The 13629-nt window shown below is 38.2% G+C and overlaps 1 protein-coding gene across 29 annotated transcripts in view; it reads left to right on the forward strand.

Annotated features, from left to right (window-relative positions):
• Positions 1-13381, forward strand: part of LOC110359662 (uncharacterized) — a 239899-nt gene extending 226518 nt beyond the window's left edge. For 26 of the 29 annotated variants that reach the window (XR_010474120.1, XR_010474111.1, XR_010474109.1 and 23 more), the window contains 2 exons: positions 1519-1572; positions 1686-13381. Coding sequence is in view for 6 of the 29 variants with exons in the window: in XM_065071222.1 (XP_064927294.1) it covers positions 1519-1572; positions 1686-1702 (71 nt within the window). In the remaining 23 variants the exon portion in view is untranslated. The remainder of the gene's footprint in view (positions 1-1518; positions 1573-1685) is intronic. The other 3 variants (XR_010474131.1, XR_010474141.1, XM_065071233.1) reach the window with 1 other exon arrangement.
• The last annotated feature ends 248 nt before the right edge of the window (positions 13382-13629 follow it).

Raw genomic sequence — 13629 nt, forward strand, 5'->3', positions numbered from 1 at the left:
TTCCAGTATGCAGAAAAAATCCTCATGAATTCAGAATCTGCTAGCAAATAGTTGTGTAAATCACTGGCAAGGCACGAGCTATTTCTCCTCTCTAGTAGTTTATCCAGCCCAGCTGTAATGACCATGACCAGTTTGTCATTTTGGACCAGGAGTCATCCCAACTGCAGATTAAAGTTCCTCTTCACATGACATCTTGGGACTTGATATTGTTTCACTTCAGTAAAAATGCTTTGTTCCTTTGCAGCACAGACAGGTAATGTTCTGAGAGAGTCTAATGACTATTTTATATGTGCCTTTAATCACCTCTCTTTTTGAATTTATATAATTACTTTGAGCAAAAGATGGATCGTATTACCCATCCTCAGAATTCAGGCTATTTCTACAATTAAAGACGATATTTCTGCAATTAAAACTGGCTTTAAAAGGTGGCTTAGTATGTTTTTCATTTTATTATTCATATTTCCTTCTCTAAAGAATTGTTTTGCCTGTGAGTGAAAAGACCTGTGTGCCAAACTGCACAGTGGTTTTATTGTTACCTTACTTTTGTTTCCTTGGAACAAAAACCTAATTTTGTATTGTTACCTGCTTTCTGCCCATTTCGTTACTGTTAGATAATTTCAAACCTATTTGTGAAAAGATTCAGTCTTTATATTGTTGTTGTTGTGAATCTCAACTTAATGCAGGAGGTCTGTGTTAAAAAAGTGTCTTAAAATGGTGTAAGCTGAAGTCCAGCAGACAAGCTCTGATGATTTTTTCTCCAGCTGTTTAGTATGTTACTGAGCCATGTCCACTCTGTGACAGTCACAGGACCCATCAGAGGTCATTATTCTTATTTTAGGGGCTTCAGATGGAATATGCTTTCTGCACCTCAGCTGCAGACTGTCATTTGCAATGCTGAGCATGGCAGCAAATGCCACGTGAAATCCCCTGGGCCTGGGGTGACCTGACTGAGAGTGCACCCTACTCACTGTCTGGCACCCAGCTGCAGAAAGCAAACCCCAGTCATCACTTCTTTGTATCACCCTGACATTTGGACTGATGCAGTTGAAAAACAGTTAGGTTTCTGTCTGATGGGAGTAATTAAATGTTGTCCTTACAACATGGGTGTAGATGAAAAGAGCTGTTTTTAATACCTTAGATAATTCAGGCCAAACCCATCTGTCCCTACGACTGGTTGGAAAAGAATGGAGAGATTTATCAGCCCCCCTAGAGTGTAGGGATCCTCATGTCATGTGCCATATGCTGGATTTCAAACTCTTACTGGAAAAAAAGATATTTAGAAAGAGTAGGTCACTTCACGGTTGCCTTAATCATGTCCCTCAAGTTATTTTTTTCACCATCTTCTTGCATTACACAAACAAAATAGTTTGTTTGCTAGTCACATGTCAATTCAAATTATTTCCATTTATTACTGTTTAATATTAGCATACTTTTATAACTCCTGGAATTTATTTCAGTCTGTATCTGCATGTTCCACAGGTGTTAATCAGTGGTCTTTTTTCTTTCTGTGTCCCACAGGAGACAATGACCTTATCATTTCTTTCCTTGCTAAAATCCTGCTCTGTTCCCCAGGTACCCCTTGCATTTCCTTTTAGATTTGCCTAATTGATTGATGGAATTAAACTAAACTTGGAGCAATTTCTCTCAGCCTTTATATAGCAACTGTGTTGTTGCTTCTATTTCAGACCCGAAGAGGAGCTGATGTTCCCGAAAGAAGGGCTGTTGTGCCAAAAGCCTGCCTGCTTTTCCCAAGGACTACTCTTACTTCTTCCCCAGAAGCCTTGCTTTGTGCAGACTCTCAGACCATTGGAGCTACAACACTACCATGCTAGAGTCTCCACCATTCTTTACAGAATCTGCTTCATACCTATTCATACTAAGAGAAAGAGGTTTTGGAGGTTGCAGCCTCCTAGATGCTAGCCAAAACTGCCTGTGTCCTGTCAGTATGCTGCAGCATAATATACAAGCTTCAAAAAGGGCTAATATATAAAGTCAACACACATTACTTTATTAAGTTCATAGCATCAGTCTAATTATTAAAAGCATAGCAACAGTTTAATATTAAAACAGCTGTATGTATTTTATGCTTTAAAATCAATCTGTCTTCAGAAATTGAGGAGAATTTCACTATGTGGTTTTGCAAGAACTTGGTTTAGATTTACCTGCTAGCACAGCATGCCCTTTAGAGCTGATGAATATATTTCTTGTACCACAGTGGCTGTACTGCAGATAATATTGGGATAATACCTCAATAATCAGAATCACAAGATTTTTAAAGTCCTGCTATTTCACTTTATTGCATGAAGATGCAGATCCCATTACAAGCTCACAGATACTTCCAGTATCTGAATCATGCAGGGAGATATTCCCCTGGGAGTCTCAATTATCCAGATGCAAGATGAGCTTAAAATACATAAGGAAGGGAGAAGGAAAAAGGATATATGATGTTCCAATGTCGCTTGTTATGCACAGGATTGAAACCTTGATGTCCATCACATACCATTTAGTGTTGGGAATGGAGACACAGTCTCTCTTGGGCCCTCTTCCAAATAAATGGGTGTTTCCTTCTGTAAGCTATCTCCTCCAAGGTGAGGATTAGCCTCTTTTGTAGTCTATCAGTTTTGTGAAATGAGGGGGTTGTATTTCAGTTTTGGGAAAAAAAAAACAAAAAATAAATCTTTATTAGCATGCTGAAGAACACAGAGGAAATAATTCCAGAAAGATTGTAAAAGCTCAGACACCTCAATAAATTAAGATTGGAAACCTCTTTCAGTTTGTACTAGACTTCAAAATTACAGCTTAAGAGCCAAATACAGCTATTGGCTGCACCACAGAATCACAGAATGTTAGGGATTGGAAGGGACCTCAAAAGATCGTCTAGTCCAATCCCCCTGCCATTTGACTTTTCACTGATGTGATTCTGCTTTTAGATAGCAAAGTCAAAAGCAGAACTGGCTGTACTTGTCTTTCACTAACTTTCCTTAAAGGGTTAAAAATAATTCAGACTTTCATGTTGAAGCTGTTTTAAAAGAAGTGTCACCTATCTCAACTGAAAGAATCTGTCTATGCCCTTTGAGAGCTCTTCTAATTATAGACGTCAAGGTGTCCTTGAGCTTTGCAGCGAATGTTGTTATCCAGTTCCATATACTGTACATTGCAGATGATTGTTTTATCTTTCCATCCCAAAGTACATTTTCGGCTTTTGGTCATAGGTTAAATTTAATTACATTACCCCTTCTAGAGATGAATGCTCTATAAGCACCTAAAAAGACGGGCATAATCATTTACAGGTACAGATACAATGAATTTCCTGCTTTTAAAAGCAACTTTTTCCAAGCAGAGGATTCTTATTTCCCAGTATTGTATTCATTTGAGCACAGACTTTGTGAGAACCCTTTGATCACAGTGGTGGAGTTACTGTTTTGTACTTGCTGAACTGACTGGATGAATGTCTTGCCTGAAGAGGTCTTAGTTACATACTACTTTGACATGGGGGTTTAAACAAATTCTTCATCATGTTGGTTATTTTCTCTGTGTTTTGGAGCATGTAACTCTGTGAGTGCACAGATTATCAGGAAGAAACTAGGAAAACAAGCCGAATTGACAAACATACCGGAAAGACTTGTTTTAACATAGCTATAAAATGGGTAAAAAATGTTTTTAAACATAAGTGATATTGGTCTGGCTTTCTGGTAGAAACGATCACCTTCCAGTCTGAAATAGAAGCAGAAATCTTTCAACTAAGTAGGGATGGAGAACAATTGTTCTAAGTTTAACTTGATTATGTTGTTCAATTAATTAGGAACTGCTGGGTTCCTGGAGCATATAGGTGACCTGCTGATCGTCAGGACTGAAAGTCTGGTTTCACTTACTGACTTCAACATAAAGCCATTAATCATCACTCTTTCCTCTTATACCAGCACCAGGCTTCTAGACATCTCGATGAAAATAAGCAACAATAACCTAGCAGTTATCAAGCTCCCATGCGCTGACACAATTACCTCCATAAATCAGGCATAAACCATGAGTCACCAAAAAGTCAGCAGTGCATAGCCAGGCCCTCAGGTGCTGCTGCGATTGCTCTTTGCACTTGTGGCCCCCACCTCACCAGCGAAAAGGGGCCTCTGCCCAGGGAGGACTTTCCTCTGGGGTAGGAAATTATACTGCTTTTTCCAACAGCTATTATAATGCTTGTACCGCTCCCTGCACATTTTCCTCACTTGGATTCTTGGACCATCACAGCTATAATGACATTGTTACTACTTATTTAACCTGTCAGAGTATTTTACTGAGTCCTTAAACTATCAGCCCAGGATACCGTGGTAAATTGTGCTGGTGGAGCTTATTGTTGATGAAATACAACTCTTCAGTTCTAATGTGTGTGTATTTTTTGTGCTTGTCAGTGCTATCTTCAAGAAAACATACCAAGATTTTAAATGAAGAAATACAGAGTTTGTTCGGATGTTTTACATCTTATCTATCCATTCCAGAGGGATATAATTTATGCATAGTGGTCTCTTTAACAACGTTAGTTACCTTTTTAGTTGATTTTAGAACTTTTGAAAAACATTAGATTCTTAACAATAGAAATGCACAAAGCCTTATGTACAGGTCACCTTCTTAAGTCATTGAGGGATTACATTCAATTAATAAATTGCAACAACTTGAGCATTACAGAAATCTTACATATCTAGAACAAGAGTGTATTGTGCAGAAGTATTTTAGGGATGACATAGCAAGGCAGACACTCTGATAGCTGCAACAACTGAGCTCCTAAACCCCCTTCTGAAGTGAAGCTGGTAGTGAGTATGCTAAGCCATGGCTTAAAAGACACCAAAAGCAGCTTATTCCACATGCTTGGTTTGACCATGGATTAGACTGAGTATGAGAATACAACTTTCAAAGTAAGTTTTTTTTGTGTTATTCCAAGAAAGTGACTCATCTGAATTCTGGTGGAACCACCTTTTTTAGCATAAATTAATACCACAGTTCTTAAAATTTCCCATATTATTAAAGGTGGAACCACCTCTTTCAGCAAAAATTAATACCATAGTTCTCAACATTTCCTGTATTACTAAAGTGATATTATATACCACATGCATTAATTCTGCAGAGAGGCATAGCTTTCATCTTCCGTGGCCACGAAACACCCAGACCTGTTACAAAACCACAACAACATACAAATGAGAAATTTCAGTTTCATATCAGATAATGTTTCCTGGATACACACACTGCTTAACACATTGCATCATCACTGCATCTATAACTGAAGCAGTTAATTTTTATTTTATTACTGATTTATAGGACAAAATACCACCATATCACTGACATATTACAAAACCAAATTCTGCTTCTTAAACATTCACTGGCTTTCCCTGACTGCTGTTGTCTTCTGTTACCCAGGATGTTCAGGCTGAGTGCCATTACTGTGCTTGGAGCTGATAACAAGGTGAATTGCAAGTCTTCCAGGCTTTCTCCCATCTCTGTTTTGTGGTTTTCCAAAGAGAAATACGTACTCTGAACCATTTATCTGAAAGTAGTTTCTTACATAATGTTTTTAAAGTTTTTACTTTTTAGTAACTGGCATATCCCAAAGACTGAAAACTACGAAAGGAACAAGCTAAAACATAATATATGTTGCCCTTTTATATAGAGAACACATAGTGCCATGTGTTTATTCTCACTTTTCTTTGTACTGTTGAATATCACACAAGCCAAACACAGCATAGCTAGCCGGGATTTGATTATTGATATTGCTGATAATCATGTCCCTGATTTACATCTGGATTACAAAGAATATTGATCCTTCACAAAAAGGCAAAGAGATAAATTTAATTAGCAGATACTAAGATATCAATGTATGCCTCTTCCTATTAATTTCAGTGAGTAAGTGACACATAAAATGTTTCTCTCAGAAATCTTATGACCGGCAGCTGTCTGATGGTAGGCTGTATTTATATATGCTTTCTTCATCTGATAGTTTTGATTGTAAAGCTCTACTCAAAAATAAAATTAAAAATAAGATCAGACATCAGTCTCAAAGTTTATTTGGCGAAAATCATGATTATATTATCATTTTGTTCTCTAAAGTATTACTGTGGCATAAATATGAAACATAGGTGTTTATTTGGCTGATGAGTCTAAGCCACCATCCAGGATCTTAATCTTTTTGTCAAATGATAATAAATCGTATTTTTATAAGTGTGAAGACCCTTCTGTTTCTGAAAGTCAAAAGAGCCAGAATTCTGAATCTGAAACCTCTAACGTATTTTAAGTTGCCCATTAGACTCAGGTAATGGTCTTCAGTTTCCAAAATAAAAGGAGCTATATAAAATTCAAGGTCACTTTTGAAGTCTTGATCTGTTGATATTAAGTACGTGATTGGGAGTGTGTGTTTTGTTTGAGAAGAAAAATAACATGCCTGTATTGCCAATTTCCGATTACATAGAAGTAAGGAGTGTTAACTGCAGTACTTAGACACAGAGTTCTTCTTGGCCATTAACCAAGTGTGTTAATCACTGCAAATAATCCTGAAACAGTAGACAGCACTGACACACCATACAGCTTGTTTTCAACTCTCAAGCATGCTAGATTTGCACTCACTGTGTATTGCTTTAAGCTCATCCTCACAGCAGGCAGTTTTCTAGCTTTCTAACAATTTGACAGCTAGTTGAGATTCATAGCGGTGATAACATTAAAACAATTAAAGCTGTTGCAATTGAGGAAAAAAGAAACAAGTTCTTATGCCTATTCTACTGTGTCAAATTCAGCCACTTCAAGTCCTAAAGGATTAACGAAGACTACATGAAGTTATAAATACACGGTTTCCTCTTAGCATGTGCTATTACTTATTACTGTAGTTAGCCTGTTTTTATTATTTTTGTATTTTATTCCTGCCAGTCACCAGCAATACAGGCCTGTCAAAGTACACACCGAACCTCTCTCTCACAGTAATACTGGGAAGCCAATGGGAAGAGCCAGGCTCCCGATTTCTCTGGACTCCCTCAGTGTGTTTCCATATCAGTGTGATGAGAGTGAGAGAAAATCTGTTCTACATGGACTCACTCTCCCCTGTGAGTTCACTGTGGAGACAAGATTGGAAGCTAGTAATGTTTAGATTTTTAGACTCCACTTTTATGTAGACCTTGGAAAAATGGTTGTCAAGTATCTGAAAACCAAAGACCAGAAAGAATCAGGGTAGTTTGGAAAGAACTGCTGGAAGCACAGTTATGAAATGCATTTCTGTAGTGGTTTCAGTGGATGACTCTCATGTTAACATGGCATTTTCAGGACACCCTTACCACAGTGTGGTTAGGAGGAAGGGCAGAAATCAGTGTTGGAAGGTGGATCACAAGACCTCAACACAAGACACTTAAAGCACTTCTGAAGTTTGAGAGCAGATTAAATTGTCTGTAAAAGCAGGCAAGAAAAGTTTTCATATAAATTGAAGATATACGTATTCTCACAGATTTGACAAAAATAAATGCACCATCATAGAAATGTAAGACATTCCTTGTCTCTAGCTTATTGGGATTTCACTCCTTCTAAACAGCCCTGACTTTTAGATTTCATGTGCAAAAGAAAACTGATGGTTAGCATGAACCTGGATTTTTCTGCATTCTGTGACAGACTCCCTGATAATTAAATGGCAGAAATTTGAAATGAAAAGAAAAATTGAAGCTGACAAATGCATTGAAAGAGATATATGAAATAATCTCAAGGTAATACCACTCAATTTTACATCCTGCAGCCCCTTAATAGATAGTGTTATTCCAGAAATCATGCCCATTATTTTTCAAAACCTGTTAAAAAAACTTAGACAATGTTATTAAGAGATAGTAGAAGCCATAGGATGGTAGAAATGTGGCAAACTTGTAAAAAAAATGAAAGTACTTTCTCCAGTATACTCTAGTTCTCTGCAAGTCTCCTTCCAGTTTGAGCAATTAACCTTACTATATATTATCATATCACATTTGGGGGATTATATCATCACTTCTTTGATTTTGTTAAATTGAGAAATATGTCTGGATGAAGAGGAAACATGGTCTAGTGACACCCGTGGAATGACATGATTAGTAAGGCTGAAGAGTGAGGCGGTTTTTGAATGATAACTAGGAATTATGCAGAAAGACATTGTGAGGAATGGTGAAACAAAGATACTGCGTTTATAAGTAGCCTAATAGCCTGGATTTCATTTGCCATTGTGTAGTCCCTGGAAAATTTCAATACCATATAAAAAGATACATTCCACTGGATCTTTTTACGGAAAAGTTTTACAAATTTCTGTACAGGTTCAGACTGGATTTTCATTTTCATTAACTACTTTCCCATCACATTTTGAGATCTCAGGTTAAATACTTCCTTGGAAGCTCTTAATTAAGAACAAAAGTAATGTACTTTCTGAGTACATTCTGCCAGATTTCCAAAGAAATTGAGGCAGTCTCAGAGGCAAATCACTGCTTCAGACATATTAACTTTGCAAATAGCCAGAACAGTTAAAGACTTTCTTGAATTTAGTAATTATTGATTCCAGACGGCTGCTTATACCCCATTGCCAAACTCTGTCCTCACCACTGCAGGGGAAGGGCTAGAGCATCCCCCAGTCTCTCCAGCACAGCCCAGCTCCACTGGTCAGTTTGGACAGCGAGAGGTCAGCTGGGGTAAGGTGGCCATCTATGTGGTGCTACAAGTCCAAGTGCGCTAATATCTTCTCCTCCAGCACTGAGCACTGGGGCAGATATATTATCTAACTGGCACAGCCTGGCACTTTGTCTCCAAATGAGTTAAATAATATTCTACCAAACATCTGGACTATTCTGCCTGACTGCTTGAGATCTCAATTTGATTCTTGCATGGTCAAAGACTACTCTGTGTTACACCAGGCCACTGAAGAGCATTTCCTACACACAATTGGGGACAACTTTGGAAACAAAATGACTGAAAAAATCTTTCTCACAGATTTAAAAGACTTCAGTTGGTTGGTTAGGTTTCCCCTCCTCCTTCTCCTCCTCCTTCTCCTTCTCCTCCTTCCCCATTCCCTTCTCTTTCTTCCTCTTCCTCTTCCTCTTCCTCTTCCTCTTCCTCTTCCTCTTCCCCTTCCCCTTCCCCTTCCCCTTCCCCTTCCCCTTCCCCTTCCCCTTCCCCTTCCCCTTCCCCTTTCCCTTTTCTCTCTCTCCCACTTCTTTGTCTTTTTCTTCTCCTTCTCTTTTTCTTTTTTCTCCTTTTCTTTTTATTTTTTTCTTTTCCTTTTTTTTTTTCTCTTCACATATTTTATTTTAGGAATATAACTTCTCACTTTTCACCATAGCCCATAATAAGACTGATGAGCCACGGAAGCTAGCAGCAGGATTATCCAGCCACCCTTGCTCTCATGGTGGATTCCAATATAAAGGTCTTGATGACCTCTGGAGGCCAAAGTGGGAAACTTGAAATTCTTGCCATATATTCCTGCAAGAAAAGGGTAGAGCCATGACCGATATAAACCAATGCTCTCCATTACCACTAATTAGGATATCCCACTAAGGATCAGTTTCAAGATGTAGAAAAGGACTGAGGATAGAAGAATTTGGAAAAGCTACATTTTGGTTTTATTGAAGACCAAATGTGCTTGACACAGGCAGAAAGACAGTATCTGTGGCTCTTCCACAATGTACATCGAATATGTTGTGGAATGTATTGAAATGCCATGATTTTAAGTATGATTTTCTGGATTTTCTCATCCTCTCTTGCTACAGAGATTCAAATAAGTTCACAAAACCTCTTTCTCAAGTCTGACTTCTTACCTTTATCCTCCTCACATTTGACTGCTTTGCCAAACCTCTGTTTTAATAATTTCTTTGCTGTAGAGAGGTTTAAACTGCTGTAAACATGGGGTTCAGTCTGGTTGTCCTTAATGACAGTGAAAATCAATCATAATCAGTGTCAAATGATGAATTTGACAGAAGGTATCCTTCAATATTCAAAAGGAAAATTTCCCAACCTTAGCTATTCAGGTAAAATTTTGATTGAGCTAATCCCAAATTTAGGTTTAACCTAGGTTTAACAGATGCTTAATTCTGTTGAAACATGAAGGACTAAACACCCACATAATGTCAAAACCATGCTTAAGGGCTTTGCAGAATCGAAGATTATACTGTTATTTACCCAAGATAGGGTAATTCCCACTGTTGTCCTCTGATACTTACTTTTGGCATCATCCTCCTGACACTTCACTATTGTCTTGCCAGGCTTTAGTGATTAAGATTAGAAGGGATCCTTTGAACAAGCAGTCTGACTATATGCACACAAAGGCTTAATATTGGCCCCATTATCCCTGCCTGGAGACCAGTTACTCCTGGTTAACTGAAGCACTGCTTCCAGAAAGCCACTTTGTCCTGACTTGTGGTTATAAAATATATTCCTCTAATGTCTTGCTCCAGTGATTGAGGCCTGTTATTGTTAGAAGATTGTGCCTTATTTCTCAAAGGGCTGTGGCTGGCCTCAACGTTCAACATTGACTCTTGATGTGCTGGTCTCGGCTAGAGTTCAGAGCCCTTTTGCATCTTTCCCCAGGAAGGCACTCAGCTCATGGCATTTCTCATTCTTCTCTTTGACAAGCTAAACAGACTGTCTTCGTTTTTCACTGAAATAAATTTTAAACATTTTAATTTCAATTTAATTTGATTTAGTTTAATGTAGTAATTTTCCAAAAGTTTGATAATTTTTGTGATACCAAATAATCTGACTTTCTTTTTAAAATGTAGGCACCAGAACTGTTACCTTTCATAGTAATATTCAGTTAAAACTTAAAACTTTTTCAAAGTTCCTTGTGCTGGAACAGAGGGCATTAGTCTCTTTCCATGGCCTGCATCCCATATTCCTACACATACAGCTTTTCTTTTGGCTCTATTAAAATGATTTGGACTCAACTTATGATCTATCAAGAGCGTTCTCTGTTGGTGCCTTGCCCTCATTGCTGTAGACATCATTAGATGCATTCCTGTATGTAGGCTTAAATCAGCCAAATTGTATTAGAAATGATTTTATATTTGCTTCTAGAACACAAATAGAAATGATGAATAGTATCACTTAGCACTAGTTTTTGTGGAAAACACTTAAGAGATGCCCTCATGGATTGCCCTTTGAGATCTTAGAACTGTTTAGTATAACGTTATTGATATGGTATAGTGCCAATTTCTCAACTGGTGTGCATATGTATGCGTGTGTGTGGTGATAACAAATAAAAGATACAGCAATTTCATCTGTTACACATATAGAGCACAGCAATCAGCCAGCAAGTGACCTCACTGGAGAATGAAATCAGGTTTCTTTTGACAAGTCTTGTTGCAATCCAATTACGTCAAGTGACTTTCATTGGTCTGATTGTTATAACTTCATTTTTATATTTGTCTGGAGTTGAAGTCAGAAAAACTGTGGTCTACTGCTGCCCACAACAGGCTGCTGGTCAGGCCTGAACACTTAACCACGGGAATTTTGTTAAGCACTGTGAATTAGCAGTAATTAAGGTATGTACGTCAATTGGAGGTCTCCTTGCCTCACTCTTTTATACTGATGGTTACTCAGGCCAACTACTTTATAAATAGCTGGCAGATTAAAATAACGTCTTGGTTTCAGTCCCTTTTTAGTAATAAACACATTTCGTTTCTTCATGAAGTAGTGAGTTATACTGCTTCCTTCCAAAGAAAAAATAATAATTATTTATTAAAAGCTCTACTATTTTCCTTCATTACTAGCTGTGCTGTCATACCTCTGTCTCATGATAGGTGTCTTTAGTATAACTAAGATTTCTTTTGGTCCTAATATAGTTGCTTTAATTTCACATCACCATTCAAGATGCCACCCATTCAAATTTTTTCCAAAGTTCTTTGCTTTTGACTTCTGTTCTCAATTTGCTGTGCTTCAAAAGCTTACACTGGGTTTACAAGGACTGCTATCTATTCCTCCTTTTTTTTTTTTTTTATTTGCAACATTTGTTGCTTAACTTATCATCTTCATCTTCATTTTGCTACCGAACTAAAAGGAGCTTTTAGCAAAACATGACATCTTTTCAACTGTACATCCATGGCTTTTTAATCATCTAATATAAGTTTCTAAAGGGTCCTCTGAGAAGCCAGAAAAATGAGACTGCCAAACAGAAAATAATTACTTCTCATAATTTTCCTCAGCTTGAGAAAACTAACCCTTATTCTCTGTTTTTCCACACTGAATGTAATCAGATTGTGATTGCTGATCTCCAGACTTTGCCAGCTTCCCCTCCGGTGACTGGGTTTTTTTTAAATTAACACAACATAGCCCGCAACAGAATTGCTTTGTGATGGGCACGATATCATTGCTGTAAGAATGTACCATCTACTGCTTTGGGACTGTGGTGTTTTACTACAAGTTCCCTGGGTAAAACCTACAATCCCTCCAATGTCTTTTTGTTCTCCCCCTGCACTGGGAACAAGTGCTCAGAAAGACAACCGTGCTGCTGGCCCACTTGATCCATGCCATGGGCGGCAGCAGCCACCCCTGCTCATCTCTGACAATCCGGTTCCCCTCATGGGTTTTGTCTGTCATGCACCAGACTGTAATTCTGCACTTCTCTCAGTCATGCTGTACCGGAGCAGCTCCAGGTCTATAACTGTCTGCATTGCTGGCTGCGTTGGAAGGAAGAAACAGGCAGCAAGAGATGAGCTCTCCAGCTTGACAGATCCGGGTCCCCCAGTGTGTGGGAGAATCCTGCTCAAGTCTGAGCTCCCCTCAACACTCAGCAGTGCAAAACTGTTGCCACTGCTGCAAAGTCCAGCTTTGGACTTACACTGGCTGGATACTCTGGCATTTTCTGGAGTATCATAATACCAGGCTGGTGTCCTCAGCTGAATCTGCTTTGAACTGTCTCCCCTGGACAGCAAGGTGAGGGGCAAGAGGACATGGCTTTCTTCCATGGGCACACCTCCACGAAACCTGCACAGGCTTTGTGTCCAACATCCACCATATTCAATGAGTTGGTTTGAATTTCAAAAAAATATCTAGATATAGGAAATGAAACCAGAGCAAAAAGGTAGTAGAGATGTGCTGCAAATATTTGAATAGAAGCACCGTAAGAACATTTCTTCACAGCACTGCAAGAATCCTCTGTTACTGAGCTATTTGAAGTCTCTACCATTTTTGTTTGAAGTAATATAATGTGAGGGGTTTTTTGCCTCTGATGCTCTCTCATTTTGAATTATCTTTTCCTTCCTAATAAATTAAAAAAATTTCCATCGAAAACAGCTATCACTTCACAGCCCCCACTTAATGTAAGAAATCTGTATGGAATTGCACCCAGTATTTCGCTTTGCATAACTTATTTGTGAATTGTTATTAAAGCTGCTTGCATAATAAAATTAAATACAGTTTACACTTGGTAATGTGTCTGTTCACTTGCCTGTAATCAAACTGACAGCTTTTCCTTTAAACAGTCAATCAAGTCTCCAGTTCTTTCTGGCTCTGTTTGTTTGATTGGAGATGAGATGTCATAAAACAGAACGGAACATTTTACAAGTTCTGATTACATGCTTTGACGTTTTAGGACTGCAATTTCTTTCATTCACTAAAAAAACCCCATAATTATTAAAAAAAAAAAAAAAACACCCAAGCCCTGATTTT

This window comes from Columba livia, chromosome 1 (genome assembly GCF_036013475.1).
Source record: "Columba livia isolate bColLiv1 breed racing homer chromosome 1, bColLiv1.pat.W.v2, whole genome shotgun sequence".
In the NCBI taxonomy this organism is placed as follows: domain Eukaryota; kingdom Metazoa; phylum Chordata; class Aves; order Columbiformes; family Columbidae; genus Columba; species Columba livia.